Raw genomic sequence first — 25359 nt, 5'->3', positions numbered from 1 at the left:
CGGCCCCACCTGACCGTGGGCCAGCTCGCACAACAGGCAAAAATAAAAAAAAAAAAAAAACGCCAGCCGTGCCCCAGCGAGCGGCGTGCAGCCCCCGGCGGAGGCGGCCCAGCTCCCCTCCCGGGAAGCGGCGGGGGACGGCTGCGGCGCGTTGGAGAGGGCCGGTGCCGGAGGAGCCCGGCCTCGGGGCTGGCGCAGAGCGGTGTCGGGGCCGCGTGGGGAGCTGCCGGCTTCATCCCATCACCCGAAGGCTCCGGTGGCGCCTTCAGGCCCTCTCCTCCCACGTAGCCCTGCTACCCGCATCCTCAGCGCTGAAGGCAATAAAACGGTCCTCTCTTTTTCATTATTTTGCTTGTTAATAGCGGTTTTACTTCCGTGAGAGCCGAAGAGGCGGGCACAGTCGCTGCAGCTGGGAGACCCGCAGCGCTCTCGGGGCTGGGTGTCCCGCGCGTCGGCTCGGCCCCCGGGCACGGCCCCACCGCTGCCCCCGGCGCCGGCGGCCCCCGCGCCTGCCGCGCTGCGCCAAGCCCGACGGCTCCCCAAAAGGGGAGAAAAGAAAGGTCTGCTTGACCTCGTGGTCCTTTCTGGCCAGCGTGGCACAAGTCGACGCCATTTGTAGACCGGCAGCCCCAAGCGCCCCAAAGCCAAGCTGGCCCCCCGCCACCGCCCGCGCCCAAAGCAGCAGAGGACGCCCGGGGCCAGCCGTCGCGGTGCGCCCTCCCCTCGGCAGGGCCAGCACGCGAGCACCTCCTGCTTCCCGCCCGGCCTTATGCGCGTGACCTGCAGGGCGAACCAGACCCAAAGAAAGCCCCAGACAGCTGCAAAGGTACTTGCTCTTTTATTATAAACAGCAGGTAAATACAAGATGCTGCCAGGCTAGGAAGGGCAGCGGCTGTGCCGGCCAAAAGGGCCCGGGGGAGCAGGGAAGGGGGTGCGGGTGCTGGCCGAGGGGCCCCGGGAGCAGGGGCGGCCTCGGAGGCCCGCCGGGGCGCTGCCGGAGACGGGGCGGGCGGCGGGTCCCGGAGCGAGCGGCCAGGCCGGCCGGGGGCCCTCCCAGGTGCAGCCGCCGGGGCCCGCGGCCCCCCCGGCTGCTGGGGAGAGGCAGGGCGGCTCAGCGGCCGGGCAGAGCAGAGCCCTTCGCCCCGCCGCCATCCAAGGGCACTACCCTGGCTTACAAAGCAAAAAAAAAACACACACAGAAATCATCTACACGTATTTACAGTGCCCGCGGCCGGCCCGCTGGCTGCCGGCGCCCACGGCTGCCCAGGGGAGCAGCGGGGCCCAGCGAGAGCGCGCAGTCCCAGGCGTCGGCGCCAGCGCCACGGGCTGCCGAGCCGTGCTCGCCGCGTGTCGTCCAGCAGGGGCTCGGGGCGCCTGCAGAGCTGGCCCAAGAGAAGGGACGTTTCCACTAGGGCAGGCGCACCCCGCACAAGGACAGGCCGACAGCAGTGTCCCGCTGGGACCCGCTGTGTGAAGCAGAAAGGCCAGCTTTGCACCAGATCCCTAGTTTATTGCTGGTTATTTATTTTCCTATAAAAACCCCACGGGCAGAGCCGTGTCCGGACCGCGGCCTTCACGCCGGCCGCGCGCAGGAGAGCCGGGCTCTCCCCTCCGGCAGGAGCGGCCCCGCTGCAGACCGGCACCTCCGCCCTGCCCTCGGCCGCCCGCGGGCTCCCCGTAGAAACAGGAGCAAGGTTACACCAAGGACAAAGGGGGTGAATCTGGCCTGGGGATCGATCTACGATCCACCTTTAAAAAAACAAAATGAACAAAACCCATCATTTACTCTTTGATTTGTACAAAATAATAATAATAATAATAATAATAACAATAACAATAACAATAATAATAAAAGGTGCTGGTGGCCCCTCACAGCATCCCACTGTCGCTGGGGTCTCAGTAGGCAAAGATCACGTGGTAGGTGACTTGGTGCCCGTTGTCCCAGGCGTAGAGAAGGCGATCCTTGGGGTTATAGTCTATCTGCGTGGTGTAGGCGTACTCGTTCTCAAAGAGCAGCCGGGGGATGATCTGCGTGTTGGTGTGCGTGTCAAAAGCGTAGGAGATGTTGGCGTTCCTCTTGTTGTAGCTGTCGACCGCGTAGAGCACCCCGCAGATGACAAAGCAGTTCCCGTAGAAGTTCTTGCGCAGCCCCGTCCGCCACGTGGTCTCCTTCTGCGTGCTGAGGTCGGCCGCGTTCAGCTTGCTGAGCACAATCACCTCCTGGTTGAAGCCCTCGTAGCTGATGGCCGGGTAAATGACCCACAGGCCGTTCTCATCCACAGCAAAGTCCACATCTGAGTGGCCCCGCCACCGCCACGGCGTGGACTCCTCATAGGCCACGTCATGTAGCATGGCCCAGGCGGCCACGTACCGCTGCTTCAGGTCGTATTTGATAATGTTGCGCGTGAAGGCCCGGTTGTAGTAGAAGGACCCATTGTAGACAACATGCCCCGTGCCGATCCAGCTGTACGGGAGCTTGTAGGAGTTGCTCCAGCGCCCTGAGGGGCAGGGACATTTTGCTGGTGAAACCCTGCCCTCTGTGGTGCCTGTCCCCATTGCAGCCGTTACTGCCACCCTCTGCCCTCCAGCCCTGCCTGCGCACCCTTCCCGGCCTCCATCCACAGCCTGTCGTGATGCTCTCCTCCTGCTCCTTCGAACTCTCCTTTGGCCCTGGTCTGTTCTGTCAAGGGCATCTTGCCACGACAGCCCCTCTTGGGCTCAACACTGCCCCAGGATAAGCCAGGCAAGAGCTGCCATGGGCACCTGGCTCTGCCCAATGCTACGAGCCCCCCCGGGCCCCTCAGGCCCGGTACCAGTGCTGGAGAGGGGCTCCCCATCTCCGTAGCTGAGAGGGTCCTCAGCAGGGTCCTGCCGGGGAGCAGGGGCCCTGGGAACAGGGTGTTATTTGGACCAGCTGAGCTGCAGCCAGGGCAGCGCTGGGGACACAGGGACTGGAGAAAGGGTCGGCGCAAGCCCACCTTGTTTGAAGTTGTCCAGATTCCTGAACTCCACCAGCGTGTTCCCATAGTAGTAGTTGGTGACGTAGATCCGCTCCTCCTTGGCCAGGGGGTCCTTCATCCAGGCTCCCTCATTGCGCCCATATGTGTTCTGCGTGGTGGGCCCCGAGATGGTGGAAAGTGTGTCCTTGCAGCGCCCTGTGCAAGCAGAGAGAGTCTCGCAAGGCACGAGGCAGGGCAGCCGCCCTGCTCTCCCCACTCCTGCTGGGGGTATCACCCACCTCTGTCCCTGGCCGCTCACCCTGTCCCCTTGCCAACCTAGGGGTTACCCTGGCTGCCTCTGCCTGGGCTGCCCAAGGCCCCGTGTTGCTGGCTGGATCCTGCAAGGGGCTCCCCCACCAACTCCCGTGGCTCAGCTGCGTCCCTGCCTTGCAAGCCAGCCTGCCCCAACCAGGGCACAGCCCAAGCAGGGCTCCCTGGACCTGTGACATCTCCGGCAGGCCACCACAGGAGCTGCTCTGAGGCTGCCAGCTGCCTCCGATCCCTCTCCAAGGAGGCCTCTTTATAGCCTGCCTAACCCCTCAACCTGGGAAGTGGCCACATTAGGTTTCAGAGTTAACAAGCAAGCAAAACTTGGCGCTGTCCAGGCCCATTCTCCATGGTACCTTCCATGGGTGATCAAATTCATCTGTGCTGCATTTAGCAGGGCACTGTACACCAGCGAGCCCTGGTGGGGGTCAGCACACAAGATAAGCTGGGGGCACGAGCCAGCCACCAAGAGTACAGCTGAATCGGTGCTGGATTTGGGGCAACGGGCAAGAGCAGGGAAGAGGCGCACGCACTCACCGATGATGTTCCTTATGTCCTCCTCGTCCAGGGCCTGCTTGGGGGTGGCAGGGATCGTGGGGCTGGCTGGCATCGGAGAGGTGCTCGCCTCTGCTGGAGCTCCCAGGCTGCTGCCCGTGGCAGGGGCAGGGCTCGTGCCGGCGTCTCTCGCGGTCTGGACGGCGGTGGTGGCCGCAGCAGGGCTGGGGACGCCGCTGCTGGCTGCGGGCAGGCTCTCCGCGGTCATGGGCGCCACCGTGCTGGCCGAGGGGGAGGCCGTCGGCAGCTGCGAGGTCTCTGCACCCACCGCCTCGGTCGGGGCGGTCGCCGTCTCCAGGGTGGGGGGCAGCCAGGCCAGAGCAGCGGGGTCCGGTGTTGGCTCCAGGGACGAGGCAGGGGACAGGGGCACGGTGGCCGTGGTAGCAGCGCTGGAGGCTGGCGCGGTGGTGGGGTCGCTGCTGGCTGTGGGCGGCCACCCCACCGGGGCGGGCTTCCTGGCGCCCTCGCCGGCCCTGCTGCTGGGCCTCAGGAGCTGGTCCTCGATCAGCAGATCCACCGTGTTGTCCCCGCTGAAGAGCTCGTCCTCTGCCGAACACAGACGGGGTGTCAGGGGAGCCGTGCCGCAGACCGAGCGCGGCCCTTCGCCCCGCCGCCCCGGGAGCCCGCGCCGGGGCAGAGCGGGGAGACGGCGCCCGCGGGGCCGCGCCGGCTGGCTCCCAACCGCCTCCTGCTCCGGCTTCTCCTCCCCTTCTCCAGGGCTGGGGCGTGAGGGGGCCCGGAGAGCCGGCGTCTCCGTCCCCCGCGTCCCAGCAGGGAAGCTTGTACAGCCCGCTCAGCGCACACGCTTGGCACTTGCGAGTGTGAGCTTTAAGGCTCCCCTGCCCCTCCTGCAAGGTCTGGCATTGAGCGTTAGCAGCATTTTTTCCCGCAAGCAAGCTCACGAAATACCGCTTGCTCTTGAATTGCTTTACCTCAGCTTTCCAGCCGCCTGCTGTGATTGCCTCACCCCCGACCATGATGACATCCACTAGTGCGGTGGCCCTGCCTGGTGCTCAGAGCAAATAACCTCACCACTTGTTTTTTGGGGCTGCTCCTCCCTTAGGTTGGAGGAAGAGGAGCTGAGCTGCTGTGCGCCCCTTCCCTGCAGCACAACCGAACGGCCAAACTGCGCTGCAGCCACCGGAGGTGGTTGCGGTTCCCTCCCCGCTGCTCACGGGGACTCCTGCTCCTTGCACCAAGGCTGGGCACTGCTCTGGAGCTCCTCCAGGTTGCTACCTGGATCTTCATCTTGCTGGGGCAAGGTTACCCACTAGGCTTCACTCAAAAGAGATGGTGCCTTCAATCTCCCAGTCCAAACCTGGGTGCCGCGTGTGTCCCCAGGCCAGAGAGGAGACCACCCGCCCACATCATGGTCACAGAGGTCTCAGCACAACCAGCTGTGTCGACATTAGTGTCACAGCTGTAGCCAAGAGGCTGTTTTCACTGCTGTGAATCCCTCGTGGCTCCTGCCTGATGAGCACCATGGCCTCTACCTGCATCCAGCAAGATCTGGGCTCTGCTGTTCTTAGCGAGGGGGCAAAACCCATCCCCTCCGACCTTTCGTGGCCCGTCTGCACAGCCTGACCAGCAGCTGCACAGCTGTCTGCACAGCTGATGTCACCCTAGGAGTAGGAAAGGTTTAGGAAGACAAAATAGCTCTTCTGCCCACGTAAGCTCAGTTTCTGCTATGGGCCTTTTCATAGCCCCAGCCCATGCACAGGCACCGGGGCGCATTTAAACAGTCTCTTTTGAAGACATCTGCAGCCAGATCCAACAAACATTTTTCTCATCCTCATTTGGGATTTAAGACAACAAAAACAACTGACAGCATCTACCCTGCAGCCGGGAAGGGGTTTTGCCCTTCCTCATCTGGAGGTGGCCGTGCACATTCAGCCGCCTGCCCTTCCTGCACAAAGGCCGGACGAGACAACCCTGCCCCCGTGGCGAGAGCAGATCCAGGAAGGTTTCGTGCCAGTGCCTGGCAGGCGGCACGCCGCCTTCAGCGCTGCCGCTGTGCCCCGACTCCCCTGGGCAGCTGCAAGGGTGCTCTTCCCAGCTGGGTCCGGAGGCACCTTTCAAAGCCCCTTCCACTACACCTCAGAAGCTGCAAGTCCCAACTGCAAACTGCTTGGCTGCTTGGGAGTTCCCCATGTTACACAGACAAATAATAATTTGGCGGGTAAACGATTTGCCAAATAGCATTTTGCTGCAGTGATCCAGACAGATCACGCACATCTAACTTGATTTGCCAAAATACATGACTCGCCTAGACCACAGGGAAGGAACACTGGGGCTGCAGGGGCTTTGGCTGCCACATCTCTAGACAGAAGCTGGCAGGGGTGACATTTCTTTTTTTGTGATCTCACCCATCTCATGAATCAATGCATGGCTGCGCTGACCTGACCTTGCTGCTGAGCCAATTTTGCACAGAAAGTGCATTTGTCTTGGTCGTTTGCGCTTCCAGGAGCTCCCATTTCTTTAGGGCTTAGAACTGTTTTCACTTTGGGAGTAGTGATAAATGGCACTTTGCAAATGGGTCATGAAGTTACTCTGGGCCTCAGGATGCCTTGTAGGCACCCCCACCCCCCAAGGAACCTCCCTCTGCCTGTTCCCCCCTTCACCCTCCCGAGCCATTGCCACAAATGTCTTTAAGATGACATCAGGCAGGCAGATCTACAGGACTAACATGCATAATAAACTTAATAAACTTGATTCTGGGTATTTGGAGCAGTAATAGTGCCTTATTTCCTTAGCTACTATATGTTTTCCTTGGAATAATACCGCGTCATTCTCCCATGCACAATTCACAGGCTGGGTGCCCTCATTGCCGTCTTCAGCAGTGATTTACCAATGGTGCTGCTGTTCTCAATCAATATTCCCAGCTTTAACTCCGCAACACACCTGAGAAAAATAGGATTTGGTAGTTTCTTTTCCCTCCATTCCATGTTTTCATCTCCTGTCTCTGTATTTCCACTCGGCAATTTCAGTTTTCCTGCTCTCTGGCCTCCTTTCAGAAACCACGTCTCCTGGATTAGCAGCTCATTCGTCCCCATGGTTCACTAATTTCACTCATTCCACAATCGTGCCAGCAATGTTACATTAAATCTCTACATCCTGCCCTCGTCTTCCCGTCTCTCCTCCGCCTGCCCCGGCCACATAGGCTCTCCCTGCTGCTTGCATCTGCTGCCGCAGCGCCCAGGACCAGGGTGCTCTCCAGCAAATGCCTTCCAAACCCCCTGGTCCCCCTGCGGCCCCCGCAGCTGTGCTCCCCATGCCTGCGCTGCCGGACTCCCATCCCGGCCCTCCCGCTACGCAACGTGCCATGGCCAAGCCTCCTGCCCTGCCTCGGCCCCGTCCCTCAGCACACATCTCCCCTCTCTTCCCTGGCTCCTTACGCCATGGCAGACCTGCTCATCTTCACTGTTCATCTCCTTCTGCCTCCACCCCCTCCTCCTCCCTGCAGTGACCCCGCACGCTTTGCCCACATGTTCCCGGGGGATGAGAGGCAGGATTAGGAGGCTGGGGCAGCAATAACAGGAAGCATCTGTTCATAAGAGAATAACACAAAGCTGCAACGACTTGGGACGACTGCCCCACAGCCCTGTGCTCCCACGCTATCCTGTGCATGCTCACAAGAGTATTCTTCCACTGACGACCGCTGCAAAAGGTACCGCTGCCCACAGCCAGCACAGATAACCACGGAGCAAAGCAGAGAGGGTGCGATATAGGTGCTGGTTTTGCCTGCCACACTGCTAAGGGGCACAGATGGATGTTAAGTTAGATATGGCTACAAACCCAACTCACGATGTTCCTCGATGTCGTTCTCCGAATCGGTGAACTGGGCCTTGTAGTAGGTGACACCTCGGACGATGGTGGGTCTGGAAGGAGGCCGGCTCCTTATGTGCAGTTTCCTCTGCAAGAGTTGCTTTGACTTCTCGTCCTCTGGAACAAGGTGCAGCTCCGGGAGGGACTCGACGGAGTTGATCTGCTGAGAGATGGTTTCATCTTTCAGGAATCTTTCTTCATATTTTCCCTGGAAGAGACACAAGAGGTTGTTACATGATTGGCCAAAACACACAGCCGTGCTTTGGGGGAAGGGGCATGGACGCCGCGTGGGTTACTCTGGCCAGCCAAGCTCTGGGGAGGATGCTGTGTCCTCCCTCATTTGTCAAGGTCACCTGCAGTGCCTTCAGCCATGGGAAAGCCCTAGGTAATGACTGGAGACAAATGACTTGGGAGACCAGTGTTGCCACTGCATGACCTTGTGTGCCACCCTGCAAACACAGGCTCCGCAGTTCATAAGGCACGTGCTAGATGGATGTGGCAGACGGGATGTATAGGCTGCGCGGGGAGATCCCAGCCCCACTGCCTCAGGGCTGGCAGCAGCAGGATACGCGGACTTACTGCTCGAGGCTTCGGCTCCCTGCAACAGCTCATGCACGTACCAGATGAGCTGCCACTGTCTCACACCCGCAGGGCGCCTCCTTGCAAACCGAGGACCTGCTGGGGCTAGTGTCAGCGCTGGATCACCAGACCATCACGCAGACAGCTGGGCTCTGGCACAGCAGCTCCCGTCGGCTATCCTTTAGCATGTCCACTCACTGCCTCTGTCTCAGGCCCATTCTTACAACACGTCTGCTGCCTGCGGAGCAGGTGGTGTTTTAGGGAAATGTTCCTACCTCTGGGACTGTAACAGCCGACCATGAAGCAATAAAGCCAGCAGAGACAGACTGACTTTACCCAGGGGAAAAGGATCTGGATGTGACAGCAGACACCAGGCTACGCCCTAAAAGGACACATTTCCCTACCATTGCCCATGATGCAAGAGAAAAGGAAAATGATTCAATTAGGAGGAGAATCCAGGCCTGGAAAGAGGCTGGAGACACCTTCCCAGAGGGGCTGGGAGCTCCTCGGGGCCAGCTCTGGGAACCCAGCGCTTCGGCAGCCACCAGCTGCAGCAGCTCATGGCTGAAAGATTTCGTTTCATTAAAGGAAAACGGAAAGACAGCCTGAAACATTGAAGTGACGCCCGCTTGGCTTAGAAGACAGGCCCAGGATTCCTTCGAAGCCCTGCTGCAATTAACAACAAGGGGAAATTTTGGGAAATGAGGTCACTTGGGGTAATAAAAGCCCTGTGCTTTGCACTCCTGCCTGGACAGGGCTGGAGCCTCTCCAGCAGTCACTTGATCCTGTTCCCATGCAGAGTCTCTGCTGAGGTTATGACACAAAACAAGCCTGGCGTGAGCACTTGAAGCCTGGCAATGGGAGGCAAAGCCATTTAGCAGCCGCGTCCTCCGCTCTTTGGGCAGAGCGGGCTGCTAAAGGGCTGTTGTCCACGCAGTTTGGTCTCCTGGGGCTACTGCCCCAGCTGAGGCAGCGGAGAGGCTGGCTGGGAGCAGCAGCAGGGGTGGTGGGGGCGCGAATGCTGCTGCAGTTTGCTAGGAGCTCTCTGCTGCGGGGGATAGCCTGCCGAGGCGAGCACGCCAGTACCTCAGGTTGGGTGCGTTTTCCCACCCACAGACCCGTGGTATAGCTGTGGGAGCCAGCCCTGGCCTGCCCTTCTCCTCCCTGGGGCTCAGGAAACCCACCCCTACCAGAGGACCCAAAATGCCTGTTCTCAACCCATCAAGGATCATTTTTTCCGGAGGCTCCTGTCCCATAGCTGACCTGCACGCCCTGGGCAGGCAGGCCAGCCTCCGGACGTCTGGGGGTGCAGCAAAGCCGAGAGCTGGATTACGCGGGGGACAGCCACCAGGCAAACTGCCGGAGGAAACCCTCTTCCTCCGCGGAGCCCGGCCCCTGCACCTAGAGGGTGGGAAGCTCCCATGGCAAGGAGCAGGCGTTCCTCACCAGCTAGCCCAGGAGCTGAACATCTCCTCCTCGTCCGGAGCCAGGAAACGACACGGGAATGTGGCATCTTCTTCTGCCCTTGGGGCTGCCTCTGAGGCCATTCCTCCCCCCGAGACGCCTCCTTTTGCCCCAGCGCAGGCGTCCCCGGAGGCAGGGCAGGGAGCAGCCAAGGCCACGCGCCAGCCAGCATGGACCCAAGCAGCAAGAGGCCACCTCAACTTATACCACCGACAGCAGCAAGGGCGCCAGGATGCCCTGGGAGGGACCCGTCCCCAAAATGCCCCTCACGCTCGACCCAGCGGCGGTGCAGAAATCGCTGCCCCCCACGGAGCGGTCCCCACGTTGGGAGCCTGCCGGGACCCCTCCGAGCCACCACGGGCTGAGGCTGGGCTCTGGAGCCGGCGGGACGCCCACGTCTCTGCCCAGAGCCCGCGAGGGGCAGGAGGCGGCTGGCAAGACGCAGCCCCTGGGGGCGGGGGGCGGCCCGCTGCCCGTCCCCTGAGCGCCGCTAATCAAAGGCTCCGAGCGGCTTCGGCACAGAGATTCCCAGCCATTTCCAGCAGGCCCCACGATGACATCACTCTTTCCGAGCAGCGAGGCGCTCGGCCGCCTCCGACCGCTAAAACCAACAACCCGCGGGAAGGGGGGGGCGGCCCGGGAAGCGGCTTGGTCCTGTTCCCTCCTCCGTCCCGGCTGCAGCTAGATTGTGCTGAGAGAAGCAGGCTGGAGCCTGAGGAACGGAAACAGGGTTTGCTCAGCGGGGAAGAAAACAGCTCCGGGCCCGTGCGTCCGGGAATGCCCTCTGGGCACGCCGCAGGCCACAGCCAGCTCGCGGCGCGTGTGCAGAGCGGGAAGCTCAGAGCTGCTCCCCTCGGCCTGGCACCGGGACAAGGCAGGGGACAAGGCAGAGGGAGCAGGGGAAGGCGCTGCGGCAGGACACAGCTCTGCGCACAGCTTGTGGGACACGGCAAAGGTGCCCGCGGGCAGCGAGGGGCCTGCGACAGAGCCAGCAGCAAGCATAGACTCTTAAAAGAGCAGGTTTCGGGGGAAAGGGGTGGTGGACAAAGCCCTGCCAGCATCTGGGGAGCAGACATCATGCTGTGACTGCTGCTTGGATAAGAGAGGCGTTTCTCTTCCCGCACAGAGCAAGCACACGAGGCCAGGAGAGCTGGAGCCTCACCACCTAGAGGCTGGCTGCTGTGTCCAGAGCTGCCTACGCACAGCAGCCACGGCACAAGGAGACTGTCCCGGAGACGCGGGACAACGTGCAGGGGATGGAGCCCGTGCCAGAACGGAGGGGACGGGGTCACAAGGGACCCGGCACGCTCTGCTGGGAGCTATGGTGTTATGAACACAGAGATGCCTGGATGATGCAGCTGAACCCACACGGTGAGCTCTCCCCATTACCCCTGCACCCCATGCGTCATGCGCTCAGCCACAGTGTCCTGCTTCACTGTGCAGAGCCAGTACTGTCCTCTGACAGAGGGATGGCGAGTCCTCTCCACCCGCTCTCAATGCCAAGGAAGCTACCAGAAGCGCTCTGCAGCTTGCTGAGGGGCCATACCTCCGTGTGCACGTAGGCAGCCTCCGCGTCCCTCTGCAGCGAGCTCTCGATGTCAGCAAGGCTGTTGGTGATGAGGCTGGAGCAGTTCTCTTTGTCCCTGTGGTGGGGCTCCTGCAGATGCTTCTCCACGTCTGCTCCCTCACCATGGCTCTGCTCTGTGAAGTTTCTGGACACGCTCTAGAAAAGCAAGAGAAAGGAAGCTTTACCCCAGCTTCCTCATGCAGCCTGATCTCCGCCTGCTCACTGCTGTGCAGCAGGGGATGCTCCAAAGCACCCGGACCAGAACCTGTCTCCCACCGATCCCTGGAAACACAGACATAGTGAGCTCTGTGTTCCTGGCCTGGGCTCACACCCACGCTCCTCCAGAGAGCTGTGCATTTGCACAGGCTGAGGAGGTGCTGCTGGCCCCTGTGGGGACCCGAAACCACATCCCTGGTGTACAGATCTCCAGATCCACTCTGCCACAGGCCTTATGGAGCAGGGGTGCCCCATCAGTCGCGGTCAGGGATGCTGGCTGGGGCTGCAGCTCTAGCAAAGAGCTGTACAACTCCACACTGTGTCCATGTCATGGCACCGATCACACCTTGCCTGGCACTACCTTTGCTCACTGCAGAGACCCTCAGGGCATCAGAAATGCTGCAGCAAAGTGAAGCTCGTGTTAAGCTGCTTGGACACCCTGAGGGACCTAGCTAACCCATGACCACAAACATCACCTCCTTTGCTTTGTTTCCACCCATGCCTTGTGCCGAGAGGGTCACGGATCCCACCTAGGAACTGAGGTCCTTCGTTATCCCAGGCGGCCCTCCACTCTGAGGACAGCAGAGACCACTGCCTTCTCCAGGAGCAGTGACAGCTCGTCACGTCTGGGCCAGCAGACTTCCCCGTGTCTTTGTCCTAGGAAAGTGGACTCAAGCCTCTTAAAATCCCCAGCTCATAAAAGGAAGAACACAGGACAAGCCAAAACGTCTTAAGTCTCAGCCTTGCATCCTTTGCCAGTGGGGTGTGTGGCCTTATCCAAGCATCTTGGTGAGCTCAGCTCATCTCCCATGAAATGAAGACTGACTGATCCCATTTATTAATCCCACTTTTCCAGCAGGAACCTGTCCTGGCTAGCAATAGGGGTCAGCTCTGCCCGACTGAACCCAGAGGCAAGTTCTTGAGGTCATCAGCACATTCATCTGGTTTGGAGAAAGAGAAGCCCGAGCTTTTATAGCTCCCTGCAAGCTCCAGACACAACAGTGCTCAGCAGAGCTTTGCCAGCCCTTGCCAGGCACACCAGCCTTGCATGCATGCCTGGCAAAACCCAGCCCCAGAGCCTGCAGTGCTAGTGTTTGCATGGTGGCATCCAACCCTGCACGCTCTGTTCAGGGACTGCTCCTCCCCACCACCCTCTGCTCCCATGGAGAGAGGGAGAAGTTGGGGAGAGTAGGAGAGCCAGTGTCCCCTCAGAGAGCTGTCCCCAACCGCGGGAGAGCTGTGGCTCGCTGCACCTTGCTGGGCAGGAAAATTCCTTTGCCCTTCTCAGTCCCCCAACCATGGGCAAACCTTGTATCCAAGAGCTGCTGTGGTCTCTGCCCATAACTTCTGCATCTTTTCTCTCTCAAACGGCAGCTGCTTTGAATAGATGGCACATCAGTCAAAGCATTTTTGCACAGAAACCGGAGCCAGTTCCCCCTGATCCTTCATTTTGAAACTGTGCTACCATTAACTTCTCCTAAAATCCACCGTGACCTTCATCTGTGACCTCAAATTGCCAGCTGAAGCAACAGCTGCAAGCTAAAGTCAGGCGTAGAGAACTGAGTGGCTCTGGCTCAGGCTAGCTGCCTCGCTAGAGAACGCTTTAGCTCTGCGGACCAAATACTTCGGGGGGTTATTCCCTTTACTGACATCATTTGTGTAAAGTACCTTATTATACTGGCAACAACTCAATACCTTCTCCTCTCTGCAAAAATACCATCCTAAGCTCACTTAAACCTCTACCACCCTCCAGGATATCTGAATTCCCAGTCTTTACCCAGGCTTTCTGAGTCACAGCTTTATGAACCACTTTTGAGGCCGAGTCCAAAAATACAGCGACTTTCCCGTAAGCATTCTGCTGCAGTAAGAGCAGGAATAGGGGAGCTCACGACGCTGTCCTAGGAGCATCACGGCAGCAGAAGCAGCTTCGACATCCTCCTATCAGGAGGGTGGCTGTTTCTGGTGGCCTCCTCTTCTTGTCACTTCTGTGTAACATTTGGCCTGTGACTCGCTCTGGGACAAAAACCTGCCTGCCTTTGAGCAGACCGTCACCACCAAAGGGCTGGCCTGCGACAAAGGGCTGGCTGGCTCCTTGAGGCCACTCAGCTGCTCTGCTGGGGAGCAGCTGCTGAAAACGCGCTTGCCTGGGAGCTGTGCACGGAGGCCGACCCTTTGAAGCGGTGCCAGGCTCGTGTTCAGCCTCTCAGCTGTCCTTCGCACCGGACCCCGTGGCCTACCCAGGCGGTCATCTTCCTTCTCGCAGCAGGAATTTACTCGCTGCGCCAGGAACCGGCGGCTTTCCACACCTGCTCCCTGCACCTGCCCGTGTCGCTGCCGCAGCGCAGCCCCCCAGGCTCTGCCCGGCCCCAAACCAGCACGTGCTGGGGGCACAGGGCGAGCGCTGGCTAAGCCAGGCCTCTCCTGCACCCCTCCTCCCTCACACCCAGGTGCCTGCGGACAGGTCCATGACCCTGCTGCCTCGCTTCAGCGAGGTTGCCCAAACCCAGGAATTCTCTCCTCCTACCACCACTTCCACTTTTATTGCTTTCTCTGGGCAATCTTGCCACCCTCTCTGTCTTATTGTGATCAGTCACGTGCAGAGCAGTAACATCGCAAAGCCATCGTGATGTGCTCTGACAGACAAGTGCCATCCGTACTGCTCTCTCTTGAAACCCCTGTGCAAAAACAGGCTCACAGACAGGGCCACTTTGGCACCAAAGAAGAATGCAGGGTTACTTGCACTTGGAAGACAGGTTTGTGAGTAATTAATTGTGCCATTTATCATTGCACAAAGTCCTAACACTTACCTTTGTCTTAACTTACCTTAACATAACCTTTGGCTCAACCATTGACAAGGTCTTTGAGGAACTCACGCGCTGCACTTATGACCTGACCGGTTGTGTCACCCTACTCCAACCCATTTAAACGTGACAACGCCTAACAGGGCTGAGGACTGAGGAGGAAGCAGAGCCCGCCTGCCGCCTGTGGTCTCCACGTCTCTTCAGCACTGAGGGTGGCTGACTGTTTTGCACCTCCTTGGCAGTGTCAGAAGAAGCCCTGCCTGCAGGATTAAGCGCATGGCAGGCAACGGGCAGGCACAGTGCTCGGAGCTGGGCTGTGTTCAGGGTCTGTGCAGCAGCTTAAAAAGAGGGACTGTCTTCTGTCAGACCACCTAGTTCAGGGTGCCTTCTCTATCCCCGAGGCCATAAGCAGACACCGACAAAAGAGCAAGAACAGGGAAAGCACAGACAATGCTTATCTTGGTACTCTCCAAGCCTCCAACCATTTTCAGTTATTTAGTTTCAGAGTCAGGCAAATTCATGGACAACAGATCCATAAATCGATACCAAAAAGACTAGGCAGAGCTGTTCTTTCTAATATCCCTAATCCAATGACTGTGGATCACAGGAACGGACCACAGACACCACCCTGGTGTACTCCCCCTAAACAGCATCTCCTCTCGCCAGAGTCAGGGACGGCACTGGGCTGGCTGGATGGTTGGCCTGTCCCAGTGGGGCCTTTCCTATGCTCTGAACTGGCCTTTGGTGTCCGCAGTCACGTTCCCCTCTTCGGGTGAGCCCTGCTCACCCTGCCGCAGAGCTGAACTCATCCCAGGAGCAGCTCCATGGCGTCAGTGCAGCAAGCCACCCCAATGGAGGCGCGTAGCAAGGGCCTGGCAGCAGCGCTCCACTTTCCGCTCACTGCAGTTCCCAAATTATCAAAGACTCAGCAGCAAGCCCAAGTAACTCAACTGGAGAATAAGTCAAACCACAGGAAGAGGGTGGGATTGCAAACAAAAACATTAGTGTTTTACTATTTTTTAGACATCAAAACCCCCTTCCTCGTTTGGGTAAATCACCATATTTGAAAACCCAGAATCTTCCAGTCAGGTGCGCTCCTCTCAGCTGTCTCTTTTTTGACCTCTGAGATGGAGTGTGCCGTGCCTTCCCGAAACACTTTGCAAGTGGAATTTTGGCTTTATAAATCATTGATTCTTGGCTCCCGGCTGCAGTCAAATGGGACTGCTCCGCACCGACAAGAATGTGGAATTACTGTCCCAGATACGGACCAAGGGAGAAAACTCCAGTATTTAATCTGGCAACCTGTTGCTGCATAGCTGAACGCAGTTTAACAAACTGCAAATCATACAGTGTACTAGCCAAAGAAATATTAAACTGCATGGAAATGAAAAGGATTTCACTGGGAATCTGCTCTATGAAATTAAAGGTATTTTATCTATCTCTTCAGCAGTGTTGAGGATTTAGCTCTTTTTAACACATGCCAAGATGTAACTTGGCCATTAAGGAATTTGACCTTCTTGGATCCTAGCAGGCCTGGTGAGCGTACCCCAGCAACGCCCCGAACCTCTCACCCTGACATCAAACAACACACAAGCACCCAGTTGAGAGCAACTATCGAGCCAGTACAGACACAAAAACGAGAAGAAGAAAAACTACCTCAATAGCAGGCCATCCTGACCCTGAGGAGATGCTCTCATCATGAATAAGGCAAACCATATGCTTGCCAGAAGATCAAGGGAGGTTATTAAGCCCTCCGCTTGGCCCTGGTGAGGTCTCTGCTGGGATCCTGCGTCCCAGCAGAGTTTGGGCCCCGAGGCATGCGGGGAAACTGGAGAGGCTGGAGGAGGCTACCAGGGTGGTTGGGGCCTGGGGCAGGGTTGATGAGGAGCTCTGCAAGGAGCTGGGCTGGGTCAGGCTGGGCCAGAGGTGGCCAAGGGCGTCTGACCGCACCCCGCAGCTACCTGGGGGCAATTGCAGAGGTGATGGAGCCAACCTCTCCTCCGCAGCGGCAGACAACAGACCGGGGGGGAAACGGCTGCAAACTGCAGCGTGGGAGGCTCGGGTGGGACGCGAGGACAAACACCTTCCCCAGGCAGGTGCTGCAGCCCTGGGGCCAGGCACTGGAGAGGTGGGGGCTCCAGCCAGGGCGGTTTGGGGCTGGACACGGCCACGATACCTGCACCTGGTGCTAGGACAGACCTGCTGCGAGTGGAGGGTGGGCTGGAGGCACCTGGGAGCCGTTGTCCCACCGGTGCTGCATTGGTTCTACAACTCTCACACTGGGAGATGCCTACTACATTGAGCAGAGAATTGAATTGAATTATTAAATGTGTTCAGGGAAAAAAACATGAGCACAGTCTGCTTTATGTACCTATGCAAGTGTATAGGCCATCGAATAAAGACAGAAAAACAGACCAGCTTTCAGGAATGCAAAGCCCCTTTCAGGTTCATGCACGCACAACTTCAAGTGCTTTCCTGAACGGTCCCAGCCCTTCCTGTAAACCCTGCAGCTCCAACAACCTTGGAGCATTGAGTACAAATTTTTGCAAGAGACGTTTCAGCTCTTACCGCCAAATGCTAGGACTGTGTAACAATATATATATCATAGCTGCTTGCTGCAATTGCTCTTAGCTATGACAAACTCTAGCCATGGGGTTTCTGAATTCATTTTACTTTAGTTTTGTTTGTTTAGTTCAGTTCCTTTCACTTACTTTACTTTAGTTTTGGTCCAACACAGACAGGGTGAACGTCTTCAGAACAGTGTAAAAACCAAGTAGCTGTGTCCACGTAAAGTGTTTTCTCACAGTTCTTTCAGAGCAATTTGTGCATAGATACTTCAGCCCATGGAGATTTCTCAAGAGGAGAATAATGGGGCTGGAGAAGCGATTTGTGCTGTTAACCCAAAAAGCCTCTGCATCTTGCTAATGCAGATCTTGATAATGCTTGAAGAGAAAGCCTCTGCTGGGATATGGACATCAGACGGCAGTCAAGGCTCCTTTTCTCCTTCACTCTGTGAGTACTCAGACGCATGCTGAGCCAAAGTACAGCAACCTGAGCCCTTGACTGAGCCCTCAACATACCTCAACGTCTGCGCTGCAGGATCTTTCATGATTTTGCCCCAACCTGCAGGTCATTATCCCACAAACACACCACAAGTCAGACAGAGGATTTTCAAAGGGTGCACCAGTGGGATCTGCAGAAGTAGTCTCTTCCCGGTCACACGAGTGCCTTTCATCACCTCAAGCCTTTCTCAGATCTGGCCCTGCGCTGCTCAAAAAAAGTGGGACTGAGGTACCTAACCCAATCTGACACATCTGAACATGTTCCCAAACGATCCTTTGCGGTGATGCATCCTGCCACACACAGTACTGACAGCAACCAAGCGGCAAAACTAAACGGTAATTAGTTAATGTCTCTTCCACAAGGAATGAAGCCCTGAAAGCATCAAAGGTATCAAGTACTTGATTACCTGATTTTAAATAAGTCCTACTGAAGGCAACAACCCTAAATGACAAGGAGTGGGACTTGTCTTACCTCCTCAAGCTTTTCCACCCGGCCCACCAGCTTTGTTGTGACTGAGTGCAGCTTCAGAAGGTCTAAGCCATAAAATGCACTTTCCAGCATCTCGATGATGGAGGACAGCTGTAAGGCAAAGAGAGCGCACAGTCAGCGAGACCTGCCATAAAATATCTTGCGTTGTTTCTACAGCTTGAAGTCAAGGGTAATGCATGGATCTGAGCACAAAGATTTTAATAAAAATTAAGTGCACAGATTAAACTATCGCCACATTTACACAAGTCCCTATTAAAATTAGGACAAACTGTAGAAATATTAACCAGTCACTAGACCCGGAAAAGCTTCTTCTCAATTAGATAGCATTAAACAAGTGAGCACCTCATAGGATGGCAGGCTACCTTTCTTCTCCAGCAAGATCTGTGTTTGAGGGTAAAAATTAATTACATTTCGAGGAGACAGGAGGAAATCCAGAAATTACTGAAAAGTACAGTAAAAAAAAAAAAGAAGAAAAAACAGCAAAGGACAACAGTCCCAGCTAGTATTCTTGGAGCACCACTCTGCTTTCAGGAGATGGCTGGATGCTATTAATGGGCTTTTTTCCATCTCGAAAGCATGCATCTCAGCCCTCCAGCCCTGTCGCACTGCTGCAGCAGTCAGGCACACGGCATGCAGAGCCACACACACCACTTCTGTGCAGTTTCTGAGGTTCGGGATCATGTTTTGGGTGCTGGGGATTAGTAATGAGAGCAAGGGGAAGCACTGCACTCGCTTCCAGTGCTAGATGAGGTCCCTCACAAGCCCAAATATTTAGCTACCTCCCCCGGCCCCCTAACTGACATGACTGGCAACAAAAGAGGCAACAAGCAAACAGTGGCTCAAATGAAAAGGAGTTTGAGACCTGATTCTGGGTTCATGCCACCGCACGCTTTTTTTCCAGGAACAGGGAGAAACTTATTAAAAAAAAAAAAAACACCTCATGAAAGCAACAGAGAGAAATGAAGTGACTGAAATTCAGTGCCAGACTGGCAACAGCTTGCTATCCTGGAGAACAACCGTATTAAAGGGATGCCGTCTACTGCCATCTCCATCCACCACCCAGTTCAGAGACGCACTGTATTACTCCCACCTTCCCTTATTGCGGGGCCGCGTGCGTGGCACCCCCTTGCCCTTCCTGCGCCGCACCACGGCCTTCGCTCCCGCACAAGCCCAAGCTCAACAGCCCACGCTTACAGCCCCCACAGCTGAGAAGTATTTTCCAATACATGGGAATGACTATAAGAAAGAGACGTTTCTCCCAGCAACTAAAAACTGTTCGACAGAGCTCCATAAACATGGGAGAAATACAGGCAACACTACTGGCAGCGCACTTGAGTTTCCACCTCAGCCTCTGCAGTCTCCCCGTGGAGCTGACAGCAAAGGAAAGCTTTTTGCGCCAAATGAAATGGCAGCATTGAGAGACATGGACTGTTTTATGGCTACGTATTTACTTTCCATTGGGAACTGGGCTGAGACTACCAATACAATGCACGCAAACTGCCAGACAGCCACTAGAGAAATGCACTTTCCCTCTAGGCTGGAGCACTGCCATCCACACACAAAGGTTATAGACTTCATTAAGTGCCTTCTAAATCATCCTGCATATGCACCCATCACCCAGTTTTGCATCTAAGACACCAAAAATGCAGGCCACACCTACTGAGCGGGGAACCAGCAAACTACAATTTTGCAAAAATAAACATGTGAGATTTGGCTTCCCCTTGCCAACACCAACTTGGCCCTCCCTGAAACATCACACTGATGCATGCGCCAACTAATTCTGTTTCCTTCACTTTATCCACTTTGGCTTTCACTGGTCAGTGGTCCACAGATTCCTTGGGGACATCCTTAAAAGCTAGGATCTCTCCTGAGCTGGGCTGCCCAGCTCGGCATTTGACAACTGCGTTCCTTCCGTGCTGGGGTGACCCAGCGGTGCGCCCCTGCTCCTTGGGTTTAGCTATCCCTTTCATTCCCCTCCCAACACTTCCCGCAGGGAGACATCCGCCAGCCCGCCCATCGTCAGAGAGGGCTCTCGTTTCTGGAAACGTCCCACAGCTTTCCCACATATGGAGCGCTGGGGGCTTTTGAGTCAGAAGAGAAAAGCATAAGAAGCCTCAGTGGGTGTTAAAAACACAGGTTTCCACATTAGAAACAAGGCACAACTCTTAGCCGTTCCCAAGCTGCTAACGAAGGTGATAGCACGTCCCTTCTGGAACATACAAACATGATGCTCTTTAGAACAGCAAAGCGGGTAAAATTGCTTGGATTCGTATGTGCAGTAAGGTGACCTGGCCCATCCACTGACAAACGTGGGAGCTACTTCTTACGGGTGATTTAAGAGTTGAGCTGTGCGCTCTTGTGCCTCTTGGCTTCTCTTAAGACAGGTCAGCGTTCCTGGTTTGTCTGACCCCAGGATGGACTTACTGCTCTGTGAGAAAGCAAGCCTGTTTTCACAACTCCCGTGGTTTGACTTCTACAGCAAAGAAAAACCCCACGTGTATATATTTGGATAAACCTTGTGAAATCGTTTGGATGGGGATCCTTGCAAAATGAGCTCGGAAGACCGGGCCAGTTCCTAGAGGACAAACGTTCACACCGCAGCTGGCTGTGAGCAATCCCCTGGAGGGAAAAGTTGGCCGGAGCCAAGCTTGGAGCTAGCCATGAAGGCTGTGCTCCTCCTGCAGGCTGAGCGGCTCTCAGAGACAGCCTGTGAGGATGCGGAGAGAGGTTTGCACTGCCGGTGGAGGAGCTCTGCCTGCCTCTGCGTAGGAGACTTCATGTGTGACTCTCACCCAAGTGGGAGTCCTCTTCCCCAACCACAGAGGGCTCACAGCTCCTCATCTAAGTCCAAGCCAGACATCCTGGCTTCTCCGATAGACACAGGACCCAACAAAGAAATCCAGACCATGATTTGTCCTACCCAAAAGTGATGGATGATCTGTCTGTGCCTGTTTATCTTCCCTAGCTGCAGGGGAGCTTGGACAACAAACTGCTAGCTGTCTGCACTCTGACAAGATGAAACACATCCTCTAGCTCCAAATTAATTAGAGCAAACAAGTCCTGCTGACGCCAGCAGGAGGCTGCCCCTCAGCACCTAGGACGATGTCCGAACTCCCATCTGAGCTGGGACTACCAGCGCTCCCACACAGACATGTCCCATCACCACACACAGGAGTACCACCAACTCTCACCCTTCTACTCTGGGGAGACCAAAGGGCTGGACACAACCTGCTCCACACCAACGGCCGTTTAGGGAGGATTTATGCTGCCTTATGTAGGCAATAGGGAGACTCTGCAGGGTCTGACTCCAGCTCTTAGACCAACGACAGGAAGGATCAGGTAAAAGTAAAGTGTTTAGAACCAGCGTTGTCACATTTAGAAAGTAAAATACTAAAGAGATTTTAATAACACAGAACTGCCAATGTTTAGGAAGAACAAAACCCCTAATGCTATCAGCCCTTCTCCGTTAGATGCCTATCGCGCTCTGTCACTGACACATCAGCAGCTTTCAACCCATGGAACCCAAAATGGCTTTCTGCATGGTTCCTCTGGGGTCCCTCTCTCCGCACAGGGCACGAGATCTGGCAGCTGTTAAACAGCGCAGCCCTCCAGGGAGCGTTCAATGACAGCCAAAGGGCAGAGAGCAGCCCAGGCCTTCCTGGGTTTACAGCGCAGCAAGCCAGCATCGACCCCGAGAGCACACAGCACAAATCGAGCAGTGTGTTGCAGAGCTACCAGTGAATCATCGAGTGCAGCTGCTTAAATCAATGCCTTAATCTGAGCTTGATTTCTACATAAAACATGCAAGCATAAGAGCAACTACGAATTTTTAAGCTTATAGAAAGATTTTAAGGTTTTTTTTTTTAAAAGGAAAAAGAGCAGAAAAAAATATATTTTTAAAAGCTGCTATGACTATTATGATGAGTTGGCCACGTTTAGGGGCCCTATTTTGAGCTGTTTTCTATCCGGAGCAGGCAACATCTGCTGGAAACACTCTGGGCTCTGCTCTTTCCTGATGTGCACTCTCGCTACTCTGCAGACCTCACTTCTTTGAGCTAGTGCCCTGGCATGCAAAGTTTCCATCACCGCAAGCGGTAGTTCTGGCCCGGGCGTACGAGCCATACCCCAAAGGTCAGTTGAATAGCTTTGCTATAGGGATTGTCCAACTGCCTGTGAACATTTTGACAGTTGCCAGCTGGTGGCAGCAATTTTCCCAGTTTGGAGAGGGCTTTTTGTATGTTCTCACAGCCAAGCCCGGACACGGATAGCTTTATGGGAAAAGGCAATTCTTCCGTTTGGGTCTGTGCGCTGCAGACCTGCCTCTCCTGCCGAGATAAGCCTGCAAGAGAGCAGGCTCTGAGCAGCGTGCCCCCGTTCACAGCACGTGCCAGCGCCACACGAGGAGACCCTGAATTCAAACTCCACTCGTACCTTGAGGTCGCTGCTCTCTGCTTCCCGGAGCTTCTTCAGCCTGAAGTCCCCCTCGCAAGGATTCAGCGCGGAAGGGGGTGCCACACACGCGCACTTGCAGCTGGGTCCAGACGTGATGGTTTCCACCGTGTAAAAATCCTCCGCTTTGAAAGAGCCTTCGTTAATCCTCTGGCAGGCGCCGCGGCCCAGGGGTCTGACCAGACATTTACACCGACAGTCGGAGCCTTCGGACACTGCCTTCACCTTGTCGTAGTCACCTAACAGCTGAGCACACACACAAACCACCGTGAGGCCGTTTAGACCGACAGCCGGTTAACAAACATCTTGCTCTGCGTTTGCGCAGTCTAATTTTTAAGGATAGTTTGGACACCCCGAACCTTGAAGAAACTAGCTGGCTCTGCTGACCAAGGCGTTTTCCAGAGAGTGCCTGCCTCTGTGATCTCTACCTGCATGGGAAACAGCAAGCTTCTTCCAACAGGGTATTTCCCCACCCCCCCAACTTTCTTTGCATAAAATGGGCCTAGCCACTCTGAACTTTAAACAAAAGGCAAACCCCATCCGGCTGCCTTTTAATGCTTTGAGTCAGTCCAGTAAATCACCTGCTACCCTGAGCAACATTTCATTTCAGGGGCAAACAGGGATGGGGTACACTGGAAGGGTGACTCAAAGTAACCCTATAAGCGGTGTAACCTGGCGGTGAAATAGCGTTTCTGATTAGCCCCATACAATGCCAGGAATTTCCTTTATGGAGATTTGCAGAAAGAGTTTCTGAAAGCCCAAGCACAAAAAATGGCTTTGACGGTATGTTTCCAATAGTCTCCAAGTTAGCCATTTCCGAGGGCAGATAATAGCACACGGTTCGATTGGCCAAATCTAACAGAAACCTCCACCGCATCCCACTGGCAGGGAAAGAGTCTGGGTCTTGGATCCTTCCCCACTGCACACAAAGAGGCTCCAGCAGGTCTCCCCCAGGGAGTTCCCCGAGGCCCCCCAGGGAAACGTCCCCTGCAGCAGTTCACAGAAACGAGAGGACGGAGGCTGCGCACCGCACCCCACAGGGCTTCGCTGAGTTCGCTGTGCGTGGCAGCACCCGGGGCACCAAAACCCTCTGCAGCTGGACTCACCCAACACCTGCCCAGCACCACCTAGCACCTGCACAGCACCACCCCGCATGCACCCACACTGTCCAGCACCATCCAGCGCATACACAGCACCACCCTGCACTGCCCAGCACCATCCGGTACATACACAGCACCACCCCACATGCACCCCACATTGCCTAGCACCATCCAGCACGTACGCAGCACGGCTCTGCATGCACCCGCACCATCCAGCGCATACACAGCACCCACCTCGCACGCACCCCGCACTGCCCAGCACCATCCAGCGCATACACAGCGCCACCACGCAGGAACGCTGCATGCGCCCCGCAGCGCCCAGCACCATCCGGCGGGTGCCCAGCAGCACCGCGCATCCCCCGGCCAGGGCCAGCGCGGCCGGTACCTGGGAGAGGATGTTCTCCTGGTTGTCCGCCTCGTCCTGCAGCGGCTCGGCGGAGGGGCCGGCCGTGGCGGCGGGGGGCGGCTCGGCGCGGCAGCCGGCGCCCAGCGCGGCCAGGCAGAGCAGCAGCGGCAGCAGCCGAGCCATGGGCGGGCGGCGGGGACGGCGCCGGCGGAGCGGCCGCTGCTGGCTCGGGCGCGGTGCGGCGCGGCGCGGGGCAGCGCGGCGGGCGGACGGGCCGGGCTGGGCTCCGCCTCGCGGGCGGCTCCGCGGCGCGGGGCCGGGAGGCGGCGCCGGGGGCTGCGCGGGCGCCGGCGCGGCGGAGCCGGCGGAGCGCCGCTTGCCTGCGCGGCCGCGGAAGGACGCGACGGCGGTCAGCGGCATCGCAGCGCTGGGGCCCCCAAAACCTGGGCGCACAAACCGGCCATGGGGCGGCCGGGGAAGCTGCAGGTGCGGCGGGCCGCGCTCAGCTCTCTCTGGGCAAGGCTCTAAACAAGCGAAGCGCGTCCAGTGCTCAAGGCACGCGTGCCCCCAAAACACCCCGTGCGTTTTGGCGGTGCTTTGTCTGCGCCCCGGGGCAGTACGCTGCGTGCATGCCTCGTTTCCAGGCTCCGCAGTCATTCGGGGTCCTCCTGCGCACGCAGGCCTCGCAGCGGTCTTGGCCATGCTGCGATCTTGGCTAGCCAGAAGGGACTGGAGGTGCCAGAGCGAGGATGAGCCAGAGAGGGCAAGCCTGGCAAAGCGCAGGGGGCTGCAGGGGCCTAACTCCAGCCCACAGCTGCCTGGGGGCAGTGGCTGAGATGATGGAGCCAAACCCTTCTCCATAGGGGCTCCTACAACCTTTTGAACTGGAGAGGCTTTAGGAACTCATACCTCACAGCCAGCTGCCAACGCAGATGCAAAATAAGGCGTGCGGGAGATTCAGCCACGGCTGTTGGGGGAGTGATGAGCAGCACGGGAGGAGTGGGAAACACAGGTCTAGGGTAGCAGCTGGCTAGCGTCTGTCTGACTGCTGGGAGAGGATGACGAGAGCCATTGAAACAGGACTGGTTGACTATTTTAAAGTCACACAGGTGGTATTTACTTGGGGGAGCATGTTCTAAATGCAGCACTAAAAAGAGTGACTTTCAAAATAAAAGACCTGAGCCCAACTACCAAGGCAGCGTAGGACCAGCTGGGACCCAAGAGAGGGAGAAGTTAGAGGCGGATGGGGAAGCAGACTAGGCAGCCTTGCAAAACAAATGACTCCCCATCCGGCCTGACAGCTTCCGGGTATCACACACAAAGCTGGACCCATTTCAAGCAACGTTTAGTTCTTACAGAGCACCTTGACTTTTTTGTGCTCTTTTTAAAGCTCCATCTCCTGGAATCAAGAATCACAGATTCTTCTGATCACAGAAGAATTTCAAAAGAAAAGGGGATTTTCCAAGCCTTACCAAGAACAGCTTAGAACCAGAATTTCTAATGGCTCTGACAGCAGGAGATAAAAGGGACCCCAAGGTTCTCTCTGGTTTTGAAGTCCCGCAATTTTCTAAAGCCAGCCTGGTGGGAAGGAGGACGGGGGACACATTGGCTTGTGACTGTAGGGTGCTTAGGGGTGACT

General features: G+C 56.7%; 1 protein-coding gene across 2 annotated transcripts; it reads right to left on the bottom strand.

Moving 5' to 3' along the window:
• Positions 1-1519: 1519 nt before the first annotated feature.
• OLFML2B (olfactomedin like 2B) lies at positions 1520-23928 on the bottom strand. Of its 2 annotated transcripts, none has more exons than XM_068952166.1 (8): positions 23760-23928; positions 22257-22520; positions 17808-17915; positions 11236-11412; positions 7617-7854; positions 3804-4367; positions 2979-3155; positions 1520-2498 (listed from the first exon to the last, which is right to left on the bottom strand). In XM_068952166.1, exons 1-8 carry the CDS (start codon positions 23901-23903, stop codon positions 1897-1899), a joined length of 2274 nt encoding a protein of 757 aa, XP_068808267.1. In that variant the 5' UTR covers positions 23904-23928; the 3' UTR covers positions 1520-1896. The 2 variants fall into 2 exon arrangements, with proteins under 2 accessions (XP_068808267.1, XP_068808270.1); XM_068952169.1 differs by having other exon boundaries at positions 7626-7854; positions 23760-23903.
• Positions 23929-25359: the final 1431 nt, after the last annotated feature.

Source organism: Struthio camelus, chromosome 8 (genome assembly GCF_040807025.1).
Source record: "Struthio camelus isolate bStrCam1 chromosome 8, bStrCam1.hap1, whole genome shotgun sequence".
In the NCBI taxonomy this organism is placed as follows: domain Eukaryota; kingdom Metazoa; phylum Chordata; class Aves; order Struthioniformes; family Struthionidae; genus Struthio; species Struthio camelus.
Note: the sequence above shows the minus strand (reverse complement) of the source record. Positions and strands in the feature narration are given on the sequence as shown.